The sequence below is a fragment of the Aphis gossypii genome, chromosome X, assembly GCF_020184175.1.
Source record: "Aphis gossypii isolate Hap1 chromosome X, ASM2018417v2, whole genome shotgun sequence".
NCBI lineage: Eukaryota > Metazoa > Arthropoda > Insecta > Hemiptera > Aphididae > Aphis > Aphis gossypii.
The window spans coordinates 39,817,509-39,839,730 of NC_065533.1; the positions used below are offsets into that span (position 1 = coordinate 39,817,509).

The following is a 22,222-nucleotide window of genomic DNA, read 5'->3' on the forward strand; positions in this document are numbered from 1 at the left end:
TGTACCTGTAGTAAATCAAATTATTTGTGTTATTTAAAAATTTGGTAACATAAAAACTGCTATATTATAATAATCTTTACTTTGCCATTCAAAATTGAACTACTGCCTTATTCAATAAAATATATTCTCGTGTTCAACGTTAATAAACATAAATAACAAATCAGTATTCTGTAAACCGTTCCAACATTTATATGATTAAATTAGATCTTTTCATTACTTACTCAAACAAATTTTAGTATATCCTAGAACTTTCTGCTCTCATTACATATAATGAAAAATACTAAAAGTCCAAATTCAAAATGTTAGTAGGTAATCAGGGTAATCAGTTAGTAGGTTGGGTTATAATAATCAGTAGCTGATTATGCAAAAAAAATATATACATAAAAAATTTAATTTTTGAAATTATAACGATGTAATTTAAATATTTTGACAAAATTTGATACACTGGCGAAAATTATTTAAAAAACAGTAACTAATACACGAAAACAATAATCTGGATTGGGACACTTACAGTTATTCGCCCTCTAATTGTATTGTTTATTGTTTATAATTTATAACTACATATCTAAGACCTAATATTTTCCATTGTTTCATTGTTTGTTAATTCTATTGGCAGCTCCTAAAAAATTCAAATTTTCGTACAACACACATGACACTCGGTCCCAATTCGTCCGATTCGTCCGAATCTAATACATAAGTATTAACACAATACACAATGACAGAATATTGTTTAAAGCACACTTTTAATACCCGAGCCCCGATGTACTTAAAATTAAATTATTTAATTTGATATCGAGTCTTATTCAGTACCTATACGGCTATACGTATATCAAGCGGAATATCGAATAATTTGCAGTATAATTAACATCTGATTCTTCGTCGAAGGGTGATGCCGGTGACGGATAGGTAATATAAAATATAAAACATAATAATACAATTATGTATATATTTACAATATATAATATTATACTAATGTACTATTTTGCGGTACAGAAGTGTTGCTCAAACAGTCAAACCTTTTTCTCTGATGGGCCACAATAGAATTAAATACGCATTCAATGCGACAATAGTAATACCATGACATTTTGTCATGAGTAATACGAAATATGAATTTTCCATTGTATGCCAATCATAATATTATTATTATCATAGATAATAAAGAATGGATAGGCCATTCGACCTTATCATACGTTCTCAAACAATTATGAATGTAGGTGCTTTTATTATTAATCCATATATATATATATCTATCAGATTTTCAATAAGGGATAACCAAAAGTTGAGATAACAGGCACCTTTGTGAGACAGAAGATATCTGCTCTTTAGGAACGAGGCACCTAATGTTATAAGCATAGGCGTGGCCTATCCATTCTTTATTATCTATGATTATTATAAACAAGTGTCTATATTAAGCAATCTATCGTACACGGATGATCCCATATTTTCTTATCAATGACTTTGGTCAATAATTAAGAGCTAACTCAGCATAATCACGACCGTTTGTATAAGTTTAAGTTAATTTTATACATTTTGCCGTAAAAAAAAATATACGTTTATCAAATATTTAATAGGTATCAATTAAAATTCGAAACAATAAAATATGATTATTTATCTTACAAATAATGATTAAAAATGATTTATTTTATGATACTTTATTAAGTATTTTGATTAAGTAGGTAATTTGTGCTTTGTATTTAACTATTGTGTTTAGTAATTGGTAGTGTATAAAATAGATAATTTTTATTACATTTAGGTATTATTGTCTTTTCGACTTTTCATAAAAAATATGATTGATTCCAAAGATGATCAATTGAATGGATCTGTAAGTACAGTACCTACTTAATATTTTATGATCGCGATTTCGTAGAAAATTAAAAATATTTTATAATTTTGGTTCATTTTACGTATACCTACATTACACTTATGTATTATAAACATAATATTATAGAATATAGGATATAGATACTTACCTTTTGTAAACTCATATGGCATAATATCTTTTTACATAAAATATAACTTAGTTGTTGGTATGCAGATGCATATAAAAAAAATTAATTTAAAATAAAGTAATTATTTGCTCTATAAATACTAATCAAAAATTATTTAATAAATTCACCTCACTTAATAATTATTAAATACTAAAATACCTTTAAAAATTATAATATACACCAATCTCTTGCTTCTTAATAAATAAGTAATATAAAAGATGTACCTACTTGTACATTATATATTTATACTGTGTTTAAAGATTTTTAATAATTAGATTACATAAAGAACTTTCATAAAAAAGAAATAATAGATTAGGTACTCCATAATATTCTTATTAGTTACTAGTTTTATTCTTATTTATTTGTATTAACCTAAATAAAATAATAATTTATAACTTACCTGTATCAATGGTGTAGGTAAGTAGAGAGGTACTTCCTACTACATACATACTTTATAATGTGTTTCAAAAACCTTAACGAGGCAACTCTTAAAAATTGTAAATAGATAATAAAAAGTATTGAGAAAGTTAAAATCTATACAGAGCAGAACTTTTTTTTATTTATTTCTTGTATCTCTTAATCCTTTAGCATTTTGAATTGAATTGATCAAGTTCCTCCATAACTTTAAATTTCTATTATTCATCTATGTAAAAGAAAGTTTTATTTTCAATTACTAGTAGTTTAATACAATAAATTAATTGTAGTTATGATTTTATATTAGTTTATAATATATTGTACTGTATTGAACTATTGAATACTTTTCTTAAGGTATACTATTAAATAGACCATGTTATGTATAGTCATTAGTTACATAATTGAATATTAGATTTAATATAATTTTTTTTATTTAGAATAATAATTGGAAAAAATATCCACGTCAAAACCAAGAAAAATGGAATACTCTTGCTATTTTTAAAGATGACAAAATACTTTTGATGAAGTTTAATGATCCGGTAAAATTTTTGGTTTTTATAATGCGTACATATATTTTTAACATTTTTTAAGACTAGTATTTACTTATATAGGAGTAGATATTTTATATTAAATAATTTAGTTAGTAAAAAAATTATGTACATTATATTAAAATTACATGAATTCAGCATTGTATACCATTATATTTAATATATTTATTATATTATTTATTATATTTAGCATTTTCACCTTTGTATATTACATATTGTGACTTTTTTTTTAAGGTTTCTAATCGATCTGAAATTGATATTCCCGATAAAAATAAAAATTACAATATTAAAAGGGTAAGTTGTTTCTTAAGGATTTATCATAGTAGCTAATTGTTATTATCATTACTGGTTCATTTATTTATATCAATATCAAGTTTCATGAAAGCCCCTTTCAAAAGTTGCAAAAGGGGTAAAAGTTGCATTTCCTTGACTCCTATTTGGCCTGGATGATCCCATTCCGTAGTTAATTATATTTTATATTTATTTACTATTGATATGGTGATTACCTGCTAATGAATTAAGTAAGTTCTAAGTAATAATCTAATTTATAAATAAATAATAATTTTGATATCTTTAATAATCATGTAAACATTTTGTAAAGAATTGTTTAAATTATTTTATTTCTAATAGATAGTGAAGCCCTATACAGCTTAGTGACAAGTAATAAATCTTAGGAACATCTATAATAAAATTCTCTTTGACCTTATTCTGCCCAATTATTTAACTATAGAATAGAGATCCGCCATAGATCATTGGATCATTGTAGATTTTGCTTTGAATGTTTCTATTTATCAATAGAATTTATAATAATACTACTATTATATATAATATAACAGTAAATGATGTATTCTAGTGCCATGTCCCTTTATTTAAAAAATATAAGGTTTAGTAATTTTATTAATAAGTTAAAATTGCTATTAAAATTGCTATTGATTGTAAACTACCTATTTGTTAATAATAATACTTATTTTCATTTATCAAGGAAATTGAAGATATTAATTCTAATATTCAAACAAATGTTTGTGAATCTTACAAATATTTAGTGGATTCCAGTAATATTGACTTCTCTTCAGACATGCTTGATACTTTTAGAAAATCATTCAAAATTAAACATAATTTAAAGTAAATATTAACAATTTTTTTTATATATACTAAATTGAAGTACAATAATATTTATGTTTTTAGGAGTGAATATTGGGAATTAGCTGCTCAAGGAGAACACGAGACACCATTGCAAAAATATTATAGATTAAAGTTTGAAACCGAGGAATTATTAATACAAGAATCTATTTTTCAAATAGTTAGTTTTTAGATGACATACTTTGGGAAATTACAAAGTTCTATAAGTTTATTACAACACATTTATACATTGATACACAGATTATTTTTTAACATTTCATACTTTAAATAACTAAAAAATTTTGAGAAAATTTTAAAAAACTATTTGTAAATAATGAAAAAATATGCGACTTTTAAACAAAATATTTAATTTAAAGTTTTAAAATGCTTCACAATATTAATAGCCAATTCAGACAATTTTTTGAATTTTTCTTTTTTTTTTATTAAATTTACATGTATATTAAATTTAAAATGTTTTGTTTTTATATTGTTTAAAGTTTAAACCTAATATAAATTATATTAATTTCAAAAAATTCTAATCAAATCAATGAGGTTAATTATTGACACAAAATGTGTTCATTAGTTTTTTCATAACACAATAAAAAAATTCATAAACTTTTTATTTTGCTATAGTATTATTTTTTAATATAAAAAGTTAAAAAAGAAACTTGAATAATTATAATAAAATGTTATTATTATATCTTATATATTAAATCTTGAATTATCATTGAACTATATTGTATGCATAATCATTGGTTATAAATAGTATTTAGAATCAATGATATACTACAAATCTATACGTATATCTAACATTTAAAAATACTCATCGTTAAATTTATTTTAAGGTGGATGAAAACGATCATAATGAAAAGCTATGTGCTAATATTGGATTTCAAATACAAAATATATTAAACAAATTATTTATATGTAGCGTTAGTGGACATTTTAAACTTTTAGAAATTTATAAAACTACTGTAATTGTTACTTTACGGTAAGTGTTTCTAAATTTAATTTGGTAAAGAATATTATATATCTTTATCTTATCTGATGATTCTTATTTGCTAGTTATTATAATTTGTTATGTTTTAATTGTACTATTCTTAAATTATGAACTGATTTCTCTTTGATTGCTTTTTTAATGTTACATTTTTATTTTCAGAAACTTTATTATTTCTACATTTTTAGAAAAACATCTATTTAGTACTTATAAAGAAAAATTTGTTTCTATTAATAATATGTCTAGAGTTTTAAATATTAAAATAACATTAAACAATTTAAAACCTAGTACTGTACAATCACTTCAAATATCTCAATTAGAAGATCATTTACAAAAATTGGAAAAAATTATTGGATCTGAAAAACCAATTTTGGTAAAAGCTTTGTTAATGAATAAAATATTAATAATACATTTTCTAGTTCAGCCGTTTAGACTAAGTCATTGTTTTCTGAATAATTTAGTATAGTATATGTTTTTTTAGATAATTGCAATCTTTTTTTCAATAAAAATTTTAAAAGCATAAAAGTTTGTTTATATTTATGTTAATATTACATCAAATAGTAATAAGCACTAAAAATAAAATCTTAGATTAACAAATTGCCATTAAAAGTATTTCCTTTTAAGTTTTAAATACATTTTTATGATTTAAAGCAATTTTCCTAACAAACAAACATATTTAAAATGAATTTATAAATATTTTATATTTACTTTACTCTACAAATGAGACTAATGATACATGGTTTGGCAACCTTATAATTTATAAATTTAAAGCTGTGTCAGTTTTATAAATTGCAAAAACAATTGACTATCACTAGTAGTGATAGAGAGGGGGTCAATTTTTCATCATTTTTTTGACAGTCATGTTTTGTTCTTTAGAAATAAATTTTTATATTTTGTTAAATCTAAATAAGAAAATTTTCAGTAAAACATGTCTTATATCAATCATTATTATTTAATTAATTAATTATTTACTACATTAAATATTACAACTTACATTTTTTTTTTTTTGTTTAACATGATTGATTTAATTGTTTACTAAATATACATACTCCCCATGTACATTATTATATTACTAGGCTTTTGCTTTAACTATTAATATATTTTACAGATGCGCTTAGTTGGTGTTAATAGCAATAAAGGATTGGTTGAAGCAGTTAGCATGTTAAAGGGAATGTCAAAACTAATTTTACCTCAAATTAATGTAATTGAATCAAGAGCTGTTTACTTGCTACCGAAGTTAAAACAAATTACTTCAAAACTAGTTGATCAAAAGTTAGAAACAGATAGAAAAACAAATAAACTCTATGAAACTATTATAAGAGCAAGAGAAGAATCAAATTTGTTACCTCATGTTATACAAAGAATGAAAATTTTAGATATTTTTCGTCATAAAGGTAAAATATGAGTTAATAATATATAATAATATAATATAATAATAATAATTATTATTATTATATTATAATTTATACATTCACTTTTAATGGTCAGTTAGTCAGATTTAATAATTAATAATAATAATAGATTGACATAATAATATCACAACATTGTATAACTCTAGAATTGCTTAATATTAATACAAATTTTAAACATTATACATAATATTAGTATACTAAATTATTGTAATTTTGTTTTAAACATATGAAAACACAATTAATTTAGTTGATATTTTTTATAGTTTGTTATTAAAATAATTGATCATCAATTTAAAATTGATCTACAATTAAAACCTTAAAAGATTTTTAGTTGATCATACTGAGTCCCAATAAAGTTTAGTTCACTTAAAATTAAAATTTATATAAAAATACAATATTAACTATTATTTAAGTACATAATTATGATTCAAAAATTATTTTTTGTACAAATCGATTTGTTATAATTATTAATTGTTTATTGTTAATTTAATAATTGAAAATGGTTTATAAATATTTGATTTCAATCATTTTTTTAGTTGAGATACTTGCCATAACAATGAATAATCTTAATACTGAATATTCAGAAACTTCTAAAAATCTCAAGAAAAATGAACTATTACTAAATAATATTGAAACACATATACCTAAACATTTATCGAGTGTAGTTTCCAATTTGCAATTCTTAAATGATCAAATAAAAATGTTTGCTGATCGATTGAAAAATATTGAAGTGTAGTAAAATTGTACAAAATGATCTACATTTAATTCTTCACAATTTTTATACTTTTATTTATTTTAATTGTAATAATAATAATAATATAATTTTATATTGTTTTATTTGAAAAATGTGTTCATAACACATACAAATATAATAATTCTCCTACTGATATTTTATGTATTTGTTATCTAAATAAACAATAAGTATACAAATGTTAAATGTAATATTGACAATAAAATATTTGTTTACCTCAAATCTTGTTTGGAATATAAAAATGGTAATTAGAATGGTAAACACTCGTTGCCTCCTGACTCTGCTTCAAGCTCCAATATACAATATTGATACTTTACAAATTAATGTGTTAAAAAACAACTAAGAAAGATTTTCTGCTTTAATGGTAAAGGTAGGTCTCGAGTGTACCTTGTCTTAAGACAGGTCATTGTAATGGACTAGTGAATTCACTGATATATCCAGCTTAGCTATTATTTCTATTTTTTTTTTTTTTACTTCTAATAATTTAAGTATTTTATTAATAGTATGGTATGTTGATCCAACTTTTGACAAAAGTACAAAACCATATTATATAATAAGTATAAATTATAATACTATATAAATGTATCATATTTTATTTATCAAATGTGTATCTTAATGGTATAAAACTAATGTATTGAATACAGTGCCGTAACTAGACTACTCGAGGCCTGTGCGCAAACCAAATTCTAAAGAACCTGTGTGGCCGTATTATAATTTCTCTTTGAGGCCCTGCAATATAATATGAGGCCGGTGGCCCATGTGCGGTGCACACTCTACACACCGGTTTTTACAGCACTGATTGAATACCTCGCGATGCTTTCTTAGATTAAAGCAGCTAAACATTTTATGTTTAAATCAAGATGAGAATATGGGTTTATAAATTTTATATTTAAACAATAATTATTATAAATAAATGATAAAAAAAAAAACAAAATCACAGATATCAATAATAAAAATAACTTATCAATACTACAAATTTGTGTTTTCAAATACACACTTCAATGTAAATAAAAAAAATTAAAATAAGTTAAATTAATATTAAAGTAAAAAAAAACATAAACCCATATGAGCCACCCCAAAAAGTGTTTCAAACATTTAAGCACTCATTACATCATTTATCAATATTACTTAAAAACAAGGTGCTTATCAAAAACAATTTATAAAATTTATATTTTAACGTATTAATTATAAAAAAATATTATATTAATATTTCACTTTCTAAAAATTATCATAAACATAAACTACATCTGGATAGCACAATGAAGTTTTAAAATGTTTAATTATTTGAGTACGCGAAGGAAAGATTTTACTGCAAATATCACATTCATATTTCCCTGGTGGATTATTAATTGTACTCTGTTCTTCATTGAATATCATTCTATCTGACTCAGGTTTATTGTAATAATCCATGTTTTCTTCTGATTTGGTATTGACAGTTTCAAATTTTTTTGATTCGCCATTTTCAAGCATATGATCTATTGGGCGCAAGAAATCTGCTATTGATGAAAGAGGTAATTCATTATCTTGATAAATGTCAAGTTCGATTTGATTATCAACTGTTTCATATGTTAGAGGTCTGTATTTTATTATTTTATGGTTATCAGTTGATTGTATTGAGTCTGCTTCTAATAGATGTGGTAATTTGTTATCCTGTTCCTGTTTAACTTTTAGTCTTGTTCGGTATCCAACAGTTTTACATTTTTGTGTTTCACTTATTATGATTTCATTATTATTAATCGAATATATAAAATTTGCTACTGATATTTGAACTAATTCGTTTTCCTGTTTAATTAATTTTTTTGATTCACCATTTTCAAGCTTAAGATCTATTGGGTGCAAGAAATCTGCTATTGATGAAAGAGGTAATTCATTATCTTGACAAATGTCAAGTTCGATTTGATTATCAACTGTTTCATATGTTAGAGGTCTGTATTTTATTATTTTATGGTTATCAGTTGATTGCCCTGTTGATTGTACCAAGTCTGCTTCTAATAGATGTGGTAATTTGTAATCCTGTTCCTGTTTAACTTTTAGTCTTGTTTGGTACCCAACAGTTTTACATTTTTGTGCCTCACTTTTTACAATATTATGATTTTCAATTAAGTGTCCAGAATCTGATATTGATGAAAGAGGTAATTCTTTATCCAAATCACTAAAATGTTAACATAATTCTAAATAAATAATGATTTTCCTTCTGGAATTTTAAAGAGGGACACCATTTATTTTAGAGAGAAAGGTATGTCTTAATGTGTCCACTTTTGTTCTTTGCACTAGGTATATGAGTGTCAAAAGGTATATTTATCTGGCATTTCTTTTTATTATAAATAAAATAATTTACTTTTGAGGCAATTATTTTTTTTACATTTTAATTACAATTTTATCTATTATATTTACAAAGACAACAGGGGCGGACTGGGCCACTATGCTACTGTGCATTTGCACAATGGGCCGGTGTCATATTAATATATTATATTCATTAAGCCGATACAAAATAACCTGATGTATATAATATTTATATTATCTTCTTTAAATCAAGACTATCTTGAAGCATTCATGTTAATGTCTATAGAAAGAGATATATTAGATGGTATTAATTTTAAATAAATACTGAACATGTAAAAAAATTTTTATCATTGATGAACTAGATGTATTCGGCTTAAAGACCAAAGTGAATTATAATATTATTCATTTTAAATTTAATATTTATGTTATAAATTTTAATGAATAATTATATGTAACAATAAATAGTTACTTGTTGCATTTGTTTTCTAATTATTATAGATGCTACATATATATTTTATATATGAACTGTAAAGTTAAATATAATTTGTTAGTTCGTTAGCAAGTATTTTTTATTTTACGTTTACGTTTATTTTTACGAACAATATTTCATTGTTTCAATTCATATTATTAAACAATAATCTAAAACCTCTTTTTATAAATTATTTTTGAGAAAATCACTAAAAAGAAAATTGATAAATTTGAAAACTAAAAAATATGAAGACGTAAAATGTTTTTGTACGCTAGGTGTTGATTATGGTTTACACTAGGGGCCGTCACTGAAAGACAGCATAGAGAAATATTAGATATTTTGTATTTTAACATAAAATAGTTTAAATGTAGTTTATAAAAGAGAACATAAACTCATTTATCTATTTAAAAAACCTAAATTTAAATGGCACCCTCAAATTGAGAATTAAGCGTTTAACTTACTTTTCAAGATCGGATAGAATATCTTTCAGATTGTTACTCCATTTAATTTTATTATGATTGTTCGCAATACAATTAAACATCATTACTTGTTGAGTGTATTTTCAGACTATCTATAAATACAAAAACATGTTGATTTTTAGGTAGGCATTCCAATTTCTATATAAAATATATTAGTGTAGTGTAGGCCTTTGGAAAAACTAAGATGTTAACAAGCTGATCAAATAAAGCAAATGTTGAAAATATAAAGCATTATATTATAAGCATTGTTTTTTTATCTACTTTTATGTTTAATGAAAAAATTATGTAAATTATTAATTGCAATATAATAATAATCAGTAAGTTATAAATATTTTGTTTTATAAATCTTGTAAAAAAATTATTAAAATTCAACGTTTACAGAAAATGTATCATGATGATGTTTTTTTCCAAAAAAAAAAGCCAGTTTTAGTGGGCATCGATTGTAATAAAACAAAAAAGCATTACCATATTATACACAAATACAACGTTATCGTTGAACATCTATAGGTGCCTTCTAATCAGTAAAACTTTTTTTTTTGAATATTTTTTGGAACAACACAAACCACAAAAATGTTAAACGAAAAAATAATGTATTTGGACGATAGATACTGCGTCGGCCGATGAATAGGAGTTAACTACCGGTCGGTGACTATTGATTGGCCCCATAGATTGTTTTACGAGTTAAAAGAGCAATTAATATCGTTTTTATCGCGGTAACGTTCGAGAGATACGTTTGTCCGAACTAGTGTGGAAAAAAAAATAGGTCGCCGGAAGTTTACGTCACGAATTAAGATATTGTTTAGACGCCTATAATATCACTAATGAGTAATGACTAATGTGGTAAAAAAAAAAAAAAAAGAATTCGGCGCTATTTTTCCAGACCAATTTTCTGACCGATCGATCGTGTCTACGGCATTTGTGATGTTATCAATTTATCATACTATACGTTTTTGTAATCGTTTTAAGACGGGCATGCACCCAATGTGCATATATATATATAGACTCATAGTCTTTATAAATATACTTACATCCACCTTGGCATACACTATCATTCACAATCAGCAATGTATTTATATCGCGATTTGGAATAGATTACCTATATATATTATATGTATATGAGTCATGAAATTTAAATCGTGATTTATATGAACCGATTAAGATTAACAATCTGATTGATGAATTTCAGACATGTTTGATTTCATAGGAAGATTGACAAAATCAGAAGCTCGTCGGCGGTAAAGTTTGTTATTCGTCTGTAGGTTTTTTTACGATTATTTGATTTTTTTTTTTTATTTAATCGATCTTTGCGTAAGTAACCTATACACAACAGTGCAACTAAATCGGTAAACGCTCGTGACTCCCTTTATACTGGACGATCGTACAAAAAACCGGCACGAGAACTTAATAAATAATATTTCACTCGAGTTTCGTCATGGATTTATATTATTACATTTTTTACAGTAAATTTTCCACAATGTACGAATAATATTGAAAGACACCGTCGAACGTGAAAGTGTACAATAGCGTCCCCCCCCCGAGAGGACACCTCCCTCCTCCGCATACGTACGCATTCTCTTTCGATTCATTTATTTTTGTATTGTTTTTTTTTTTTTTTTTTTACAGGGTAGGTACTCGCATTATCGTGCGTTCAGTCAATCGTATAGGACAGGCGTGGGCGACTCGACCCTTTTTTATCCGGCCCGTCCTACATTTCCAAATTACATCATACGATTTTAAAGTCAATCGTCAGTACTCTATAATATATTTATATATGTCTATCTTTTTATCGATGTAATAACAATATCGTTAACTGGTACCTTGAACATCGTTATAATATACGTATAGCTTTTAACCATAGCCGTTGAGCCGTTTGTGCATTCGCGTGTCGTTGAATTTATTATTTTCGTGTTTTTGTGTAGTGCTTAATAATGACCCTTTTTTTTTTATTATTTGCTTTCTATGCTCAGCTCCGGCCCGATAGATTTTAATTTTCTAAAAATTTGCCATCTAGTAACTTTGAGTTGCCTATCCCTGGTAATTGGTATAGGACATATTATTACTAGGTACCTAGTAGGTAATATTGTAAACGCGCGTTTAACTCCTCTCGTGTGAACTAGTCCTAAATGTGAATAATAATATGTTGGTCGGATTGTAATTGTTTATGATAAATTTGTATGTGTAAGTATTCGTTTGTATATATAAGCGTCAAACAATTTTATTAGTTTATTGATTCTCCGAGAATATAATAGGTTGCTGAACAAATTCTTGTGAGCATTGAATATAGATAGAATATAGGTAGTCTATTCTATAATAAATTAAACAATGGCATGAGAGTCCATTCAAAATTTGCAATAAAATATTAGAAATACCGTTAAAAAATGTAATGATTTTCATCTATGAATTGTTCATCTATTGTTCAGCTATATTTGAAGGATAATTAATTTTTATTTTAGTTTCTGAGCGGAGCGATTATGAATACATTTATTTTACAAAGTGTGTATATTTTTTTATTTTTTGGGAAAATTCAAAAAAAAATGCTATGGTTTTTTAACTTTGGGATTTGGTTTCTTCTAGCAAATTGACCTAATTGGTACTTTGGATATTCAAAAGTAAAAATTATTTAGTATTTTTCAAAGTAATCGAGAAAAAACAAAACAATTACAGAAATATGGTCATTTTTACGTTAAACTAAAGCGATTTCTGACAAAATTATTAATTCTTTATTTTTTTGTAATTCAAAAACAAATAACTCAAGATATTTGATGTTTTCTACAAGTGTTAATATTATAATTTCTTGATATAATATACCTATTATAAGATGCAATATTCAAAATATTTTGACCCTTTTTGAGTTTTTACGATACAAAATTATTAAATATAAGATCCTGCATATATTGTTATTATATTTATAATACTTATACATAAATATTAAAAACAAATGAATAATTTTTTTTTTATATGCATTTGAAGTACCTACAAATTTCGTTAAAATCACAAAAATTTACAAATTAGTTAGTATTATGTGGTACAATTTTATAAAATATCTAATTAATACAATAAATTTGTATGTTAAATTTATTTATGATGTAAAACATGTAAAAAAACATCCACTTTACTAATTAACTCCTAGCTGCTTATAGATTATGCTGTAGTAAGACACAAATTACGTATAGGTACTTAAAATATGTGAATTAAAATAAACAAATACATTGACAAAAAGAGGTCCAATTGTGCTTGAAGGTTTTTGGTTATTTTAAGGACTAGTCATTGCCAAGTTTGGAGTTACGCATCATGCACATGCACTAGAAAAGGATCCTATCATTAGACTAGAGTGTTTAGTGTCATTATCAAAGACCTCTACTCTTCTATAGAATTAAGTTAAGGAATGAATTATTTGCATCAAATTCTGTTCGAATTTCTTCTAGTTATTTTGTACACTATTAAATTTCAAAAATAACCTTCAAACCAAATATATTGATTATATAACAAATTATCTAGTTGTCCTTTATTATATTTACTCCAGTAATAGAGTAGTCCGTTGATTTAATAATATAAGCTATATTTATATTTTCTAATTTTGTTTATCACTAAGGAGAACAAGGTAAGTCCTCAACGCTGAATTGTAACACATTTACCTATATTTTAATGCTATGATAAATTCTTCTATTTCCCTACTTGAACTTCTTCACTATCACCATTTCCCTTACACATACATTTATCTTTCTTTCTTCAAGTTCACCACAATACCTCTCTTACACTCAATAATATACTTTTTATACATCTATAAACATCATACACCTACTCTCAGTATTTCTCCATTATCTACTTTATACAGGATAGATTTGAAAAAAAAGTTTTTTCAAAAAACCTTTAATAAAGGTAGTAATAAACATTAAATTGGTCTTATATATACATTTTTTACATTTAAGTTTTTGAATTTCTTAATTGAATAAAATCAATGAATAATGGAGAGTAATTTTTTAGTTTCAATAAAAAAATATTAAATTGGAATAATACATGAGTTGATAATAAATTGATATCCTTTTTGAATTTTGAATTATATATTTATTTATATACATTTATATAAGGTATAACCCTTTTCATATTATTTAATATTTCATTATACTGACATAACTATTTAATAAAAAAACAATATTTTAAGTACAATGATAATTCACAACTATTTTTGATAAATGGTTTAGATAACATGAAACAAATGTTAACAACTACTATTACAATTTAAAAATAGTATACATAGATTATTATTAAAAAATTAAAAAATTAAATCTTTAATACACCCTAATACAAAATACTTAAAATTTAATATTTCATTATAGCTAAATAATTATTTAATAAAAAAACATTATTTTAAGTACAATGATAATTCACAAATATTTTTGATAAATAGTTTAGATAACATGAAACAAATGTTAACAACTACTATTACAATTTAAAAATAGTATACATAGATTATTATTAAAAAATTAAAAAATTAAATCTTTAATACGCCCTAATACAAAATACTTAAAATTTAATATTTCATTATAGTTAAATAATTATTTAATAAAAAAACATTATTTTAAGTACAATGATAATTCACAAATATTTTTGATAAATAGTTTAGATAACATGAAACAAATGTTAACAACTACTATTACAATTTAAAAATAGTATACATAGATTATTATTAAAAAATTAAAAAATTAAATCTTTAATACGCCCTAATACAAAATACTTAAAATTTAATATTTCATTATAGTTAAATAATTATTTAATAAAAAAACATTATTTTAAGTACAATGATAATTCACAAATATTTTTAATAAATGGTATAGATAACATAAAACAAATTTTAATAACTCTTATAAGATACACAAATAATAAACTGATTATTACTTAAAAATAAAACTAACGTTTTAATATAAAATACTATATACTTAATTATACTATTTAATATTTTGTTATACTACAGTTTTTATTTAAAATAAACATAATTTTAAGTACAATGATGATTAAAAAATATTTTTAATAAATGATTTAGATAACATAAAATAAATGTCCATCATAATATAAGAATGGTAAATAGTTCATAATATTCATTGAAGATGAAAATTGATGCGAGTTGGAACTTAAAATATTTTCTGAAAATTGAATAATAAACAAATTAATTATAATAATAATACATGTATTATACATTTTGTTTCATATATTAAGTCCCACCAAATAGTAGTTTAAATATAGGTTCTTTTCATTTCTTATTTAACATAAATATAGTTTTAGGATTGATACAACTTTTTTTTTCTAACCAATATTGTGTAATTCTATTTATTAAAATCTGTTATTATATCAACTGAACACCTATCACTCTTGATGGTGATCTGAACATTCATTTAAAATTTACTTATGGTCAAGTGTTTGCGTATGGTTTATGTTTTATACCCAAAAACATCTACAGTTCTTAAAAAAAATAACAAAAAAATAACAATGATAATTGTTTAGGTATTGCTTAAAAATGTATTTAAAAAATAACATAGTAAAGGTAGTTAAAAATTAATTTATAAAAAAATAATAATTTCTGAGTTATTTTTTCAAATGTCATGATAAAAGTACTGTAACCACTAGTTTGGTAATTTTATGTTTAAAATATAAAATAATTCAACTTACGTATGATATCTTTTTTTAGATATTGTTTCAAAATGCCAATATAGATTTAGTTAGGAGAAATGGATTCATTGAAAATTATTGTTAAGAATCTGTGTCATATAACACCAAGTTCAATAAATTAAATGAGCAAAAAATCTGCCTCTGCATATGCTTTAAATACATCAAAACTGTAGCTAGTTATGTAGTTGTGAATATAAAGAATTTCCATCATATCTTGAAGTGTCTAGGTTTTATCACAGAGGTTAGGAATTCCTAAAGAAAATAAAGTTTAATCATAAAAAAAACAATTGAAAAGTAGCATAATTTAAATATTATGTTTTCCATCTATATTATAAATGATGTCAAAAATGTAAAACAATGTTTTGGATACTTTCTAAATGTCAATAATTATTTACTGACTTTATTGATATAACTAAAATTTACATTATATTCTAACAAATATTAATAATTTTTATAAAGAAATTATTATTTTTATTCGTTTAAAATTACATACTAATGAATTTAAAAAAAATAATAAAACTTCAAAATTATCACAACACATATATAATTTGAGTTTAGATAACTAAAAAACTACTGTACTTTTTTTTTTGAGTGGAGCAGGAGCAATAAGTTTATTTATTTTACAATGATGTTATTATTTTATCATGTATATACGACAAGTAACATTTATTTTAAAATTCTGAACTTCAGGATAGTTTCTGATAACAATTTTGATCTAGTTTTTATTTAAAAGCAATTAAAATAAGAAATACTCAGTATTTTTCAGAATAATTGGGAAGAAACAAAGTAAATTTTAGGAAAAATAGGAAATTTTTATCCAAAACCAGCTTTTGAAATATTCCAACTTAAAAATGTTAAAATTTTAACTATACATATAAATGATTATTTCCTGTATACGATAGAAATTTCAAAATTTCAAAAATATGTATCATTTTTGAGTTATTTATAGAATTATTTTTTTTTACTTGGTTTTTTTGAATGTTGATGAAATTTTTTTCACTTAATCAAAGTCCAATTCTTGACTCGGATTTACCAATTTCTGCACAAATTCTTCATGATCACAAACATTGATTAATTTTCTGTTTATAACCATTCTTATACATGTGTTTCTTAGCGATAACAAATCCATGGGGTTATCTATCTTATTTATCTGTTTTATCATTTTGATCACTAGAAAAATAGTAACATTGATTAAGGTTAATAAAAAATGTATACTTTTATTATATTCCTGAAAATAAACAAGCCAGTATATAACATATGAAAATAAATTAGTTTGTTTTAAATTTATGTAAATTAAAAAATAGATTGTTAAAAAAAGAGAATGTTCTTTAAATTTGATTATATTAGTATAAAAGTTAGTATTTTATCTAAAAAGCTCTTACAATATTTTTTTCACCATCATAATTATTAAAATCAGTAATAGTCAACACTTTCTTCTTCATCATCGTATTTTTGTAATTCTAATATGTACTTTTTTTCATTTGATTCATACTCTGGATCATAGCGGTAACCTTTATTTTAAATTTTAAATTAAAAAATATTAAATTTTAAATTAACATAAAATGTATTATCTATTACCTATAGTATATGATTCATTATTTTCAACCGAGTCTAAAGTTGAAAAATGAGTGGTTTGACAGGCATAAGGTGGTACTAAATCTAGATATTTGGGGTTGAATTGATTGTTAAGTAATTTTGATAGTCTCAAATTTAAACATTTGCGATCCTAAAATTAGATGAATTATATTTTTAAATTAAAAATCAAATAAAACTTTGCAGCTAGTTAAAAATGTATATGATATTAAAATATTTTCAAAAAATCTGAAAAATTATTTTAAATAAATATTTTTTAGGTAAAAATAAATGAGTATGATCTGAAACAAAAAATAACATGACAAACATATGAATTTATTTACCTCTATATCAATTTGTTTATCATTCACAAAATTGTGAATTTTATCCAATATTTCAGTCAACCACTTCTGAAAAACATAGCTAATATTTTTACCACATATTTCCAAAAATTGAATAGCCACACGCATTATTTCAAAAGAAAATGTAGTCTGTTGTTCAAAGATAAGTGTTAATAGTTCTACACCCAACATTTCATCAGCCTAAAATCAATCAAAACTGTGAACTATGCTAAGTTAAAATGAAATTTTTTTTAAAACTTACAACACTATGATTAATCAAATGTCCTATGAATATCAAACATGAAAACCAAGCAGCATAATTTTCTTCAAAATAGGCACTTTTAAATTTCATAATGAACCTGTTTAAGACTAATTCTCCTATCTCTGGAAGCTAAATAAATTAGAAAATAAATAAACTTTTAAAAATGAACTGAACTATACAAGACCAGTAAAATAAAATTATATTTAACACTTACCTCAAGGTTTATGACAGCAACTAAAGTTGCATAAACATGTGTTTTTTGGGATGAGGTTAGTTGTGCTTGTAAAATAAAATGGCAAAACAAATGTTTACCTCTTATCATATTTTGTCGTAGTAACTTTTCTTTTACAATTCCAATATTAATACTATTGGTTATAGATACTAAGTAGCAAATTTTTGTACTTAACATATTCCAAGCAGCTCTTTGGTTAACATCTCTAAAAAAATTGAATAAATTAATTTGCTTCATTTCACATTTTATAATAAAATATTTAACATTATTATAAATTAAACATGCTCCAGAGAAGTTTTTGTTTGATGCTATTCAAAATTAAATTAAATTATATATTTTCAGTAATTAAGCTTTTAAAAATAGGGCTATTTTATGATTAATATTTTATTAAATTGGACAGGAAAATGTTTAATTTAATTATCTATGTAATAAATATATATTATTACTAATTAAATAAATAAATTTAATAATTTGTATATATTTTTTGAACATCAGTAATTTGTCCCAATAACATAAAATAATCAATTACTTGTTTAAAACAGAGCTATAATTAGTGTTGGCGGCATATTTCATTTAAAATTAAACAACTACCTAATTAAAGTAACATACACCCATATTGTCCTTTTAAAATTTTAAGTACTTGAATTAGAATCTAATTCTGACTTTCAAGTTTTAAAAACATAATAGTAACCAATTAACACATTTTAATAAATTTAAATAGACTTAAGTTTTATGGATTCAAAAAAAAAAAAAAAAAAATACTTGTGTTTCAGAAAAATCAATACTTTAAACAATTTTAATATTCAAAATAGAACAACACAAAAAAGAATCAAATTAATTGCCTATAATACTTAATCATTTCAAATTATATTATACTATAATTTTTTACTAACTGTTTTAACTGTTTGAATTTTTAAAATTTGAGGGTTCAAAAAGTTTGAGAACTAAACTTGTATTTTGTAAGTAATATATTTTAAAATCATGCATACATTAAATATTCCAGATAAATGTTAAAAGAAGCATTATGAAGATGCCACAAAATCCTGTATTTATCATTTAACACACCTATGGACATCTAAATAAATTATATAATATATTGCAATGAAAAATAAATACTTAATATATTATAGCTCTGTATAATATATAATTAAAATATATTTTATTTATCTAAAAAATACAATTACAAAGTACAACAAATACCTTGATTTATCTATACTTCTTTGCTCATCATTTTCATCATTTTTATTATTTGATCTTGTACCTGTAAAGTAAATGTCATGATTATAGTACACTATATTTCAATCTCATATATTTTTGCAGTTCATAAAAAAAATATAACTTATTAATGAAAACTTATGATAATTTCTTATGGCCAGAACCCGTTAAATATTTTGTTTTAGTAGGTAGGTATATATAGGTAATGTAGATATTATAATTTGTTCATGAATTTAACATATAAAAGTTGAAAGTCAGGTTAAAAATTAAGATTTTATAAATAATTATTAATTCAGAAAGTAGAAGGCCATAGTTACATAATTATTATAAAACAAAAAGCCAATTCACAAAAGAAACCAACACATACAACAAACAATATTTTTACAAATCTGGATGGAAACTCATCTACATTATACTATTTACATACACATACATTTTATAATACTGGGTTTTTGCAAATCAATAACAATTATGTACATATTATTTAATTACAATTAATTTTTTCAGCATAACTTTTAATAGTTAAGACAGTTGGTGTAAGACAATAATGATCAGCAATATCCATGCTCGCTCATGGGATTCAAAACATTTTATAATATAAATTTTTGTAAAAAGAATTATAGTTATCCAATTTTTTCAAACATTTTCGACCATAGAAGAAGATAGTAAACCTGGACGTTTTGTTGTATTAATTGTATTAATTATTAATTTTTTTTTTTTTTCATTATTATATAGGTATTTCAGTTAAAATAATAATAATATTATGTATGTACAAGAAAACTGGATAGTTGATAGCAAAAGTGTTGGTGAACAACTTATTATCAACAAAATAAAAAACAATTACAGAGTTCAAAATAAATAACTTATTTGTACCAGCTTATAAAAACTTAAAAAAAAACAAACAATAATAATATGAATACTTCATTTTCGAATAATTAAAGTTTAAGGACCTGTATAAATTTGTCTACAGACCACTCGGCAGACCACATAGTTTGGAGACTTCCATAATAGACTATCAGTTATACCACAATTTATTATTTGACCATAGCCATTTTTAAATTTTGTTTGTGCACAGCATAAAACAATGAAGATAATAAAATTACAAAATTATTTGGTTCAATGGGCATAGTCTGTGCCCCCTTAAGTTGAGCCACAGATTAGCTAGAAATGTGAATACTATTATTTTATATTGTACCAGATTCAGTGTTTTTCTGACTTTTGTTAAACACAAAAATAATGAAAATAACATTTCAATATTTATTATACAAGATTTAACATAAATATAACTACTACATACATCAACCGTAACACTAATACCAGCAATTATAGTAGTTAAGGACACTTACACGGTGTATAGTCGTGAATATCCAAGCTCCAATACATTTATAATCATAGATTCAAGTTGCTGAATTTGTGAAGAACAATATTAAATAACTTAACATTTCACGGGCCAACAATTGAGACGTAAATCATATTAAAATAAAACTGTGCCCGGCATAATTGGCTGGTGGTGTGTTACGGCTTTATCACCGAGATTAAGCATTATTTTACGACAAAAGCCGTCAACGAAATAAACTTACCAGGTTCTTCGTTATAAGACGGACTCGTGGAGATTGATAGCATTTCCATTTGATTTTCCATTCTGTGCAGGAAAGCTCTTTGACGTCAACTCTCGAAATAAAATGTGAAAAGTAACGAATCGCTACTAACGAATATTGATAACGATTGTCAAATACAAATGCAAAACGTAAACGTGTAAGACAGCAAGATGTCCACTACTATAGCTTACATGTACAGACGCAGACGTACAGCGAGAACGACGTGATAGTAAACGACCGTGTGGTCAGCGGGATAAGGCATAAGTGAATATATCAATATAAACACACTTGCGCAGTTGCGCCGGCGTTGTTTGTCCGCCGCGAAATAAAAATTGGAAGAATCGGACCACTAGATGGCGCGTGAGCTAGTCATGAACTTGGTGTGTAGTATTGAAATTTGAAATGTCCACGGGCGGCAATTCAAATTTTAAATGGTTCAATAATTAAATCGATATTATTTTATACTTATTTTTAGAAGTACCTTTTCCACTGTTTTTTTACTCATTTTCGTAATTAAAATTATCGTCAATGCTGTTTTTAGATTCTGAACGAAGTGATGAATGTATTGATTTAACAATGATGTGTGTGTTTTTTTTTTTTTTTTTGTTTTTGTGTCTGTGTACAGCATAACTAGTCGAAATAATGCTCCAATTTCAAACTATGGGGATGGTTTCCGATGTAAAAGTGAATATCCTTGGTGCATTATAGAGGTAAAAAGTTAACATTTTCCAACAGTTTTCAAAAAAATCGAGAAAAACAAAAAAAAAATGACGGAAAAACGGCAATTTTTACGCAAAACCAGTTTTCGACCAAATCGATTTTTTTTTATGGTTGTAATTCAAAAACTAATCACTGAAAATACTTGAAATTTTCACCAA

General features: G+C 24.1%; 3 protein-coding genes across 3 annotated transcripts; 1 reads left to right on the plus strand and 2 right to left on the minus strand.

Moving 5' to 3' along the window:
* The first annotated feature begins 1,144 nt into the window (after positions 1–1,144).
* Positions 1,145–7,451, plus strand: LOC114127542 (dynactin subunit 2-like). The gene is made up of 10 exons (XM_050207888.1): positions 1,145–1,676; positions 1,754–1,822; positions 2,840–2,941; positions 3,185–3,244; positions 3,933–4,072; positions 4,136–4,250; positions 4,915–5,060; positions 5,229–5,439; positions 6,175–6,460; positions 7,015–7,451. Exons 2-10 carry the CDS (start codon positions 1,787–1,789, stop codon positions 7,212–7,214), a joined length of 1,296 nt encoding a protein of 431 aa, XP_050063845.1. The 5' UTR covers positions 1,145–1,676; positions 1,754–1,786; the 3' UTR covers positions 7,215–7,451.
* A 672-nt stretch (positions 7,452–8,123) lies between these two features.
* Positions 8,124–11,354, minus strand: LOC114127545 (uncharacterized). The gene is made up of 3 exons (XM_050206127.1): positions 10,926–11,354; positions 10,443–10,552; positions 8,124–9,381 (listed from the first exon to the last, which is right to left on the minus strand). Exons 2-3 carry the CDS (start codon positions 10,523–10,525, stop codon positions 8,448–8,450), a joined length of 1,017 nt encoding a protein of 338 aa, XP_050062084.1. The 5' UTR covers positions 10,526–10,552; positions 10,926–11,354; the 3' UTR covers positions 8,124–8,447.
* A 4,094-nt stretch (positions 11,355–15,448) lies between these two features.
* Positions 15,449–22,205, minus strand: LOC114127543 (pre-mRNA-splicing factor CWC22 homolog). Its single transcript, XM_027991810.2, has 10 exons — positions 21,327–22,205; positions 19,732–19,792; positions 18,514–18,736; positions 18,300–18,428; positions 18,041–18,238; positions 17,703–17,850; positions 17,507–17,635; positions 17,090–17,294; positions 16,125–16,376; positions 15,449–15,601 (listed from the first exon to the last, which is right to left on the minus strand). Exons 1-7 carry the CDS (start codon positions 21,385–21,387, stop codon positions 17,538–17,540), a joined length of 918 nt encoding a protein of 305 aa, XP_027847611.2. The 5' UTR covers positions 21,388–22,205; the 3' UTR covers positions 15,449–15,601; positions 16,125–16,376; positions 17,090–17,294; positions 17,507–17,537.
* Positions 22,206–22,222: the final 17 nt, after the last annotated feature.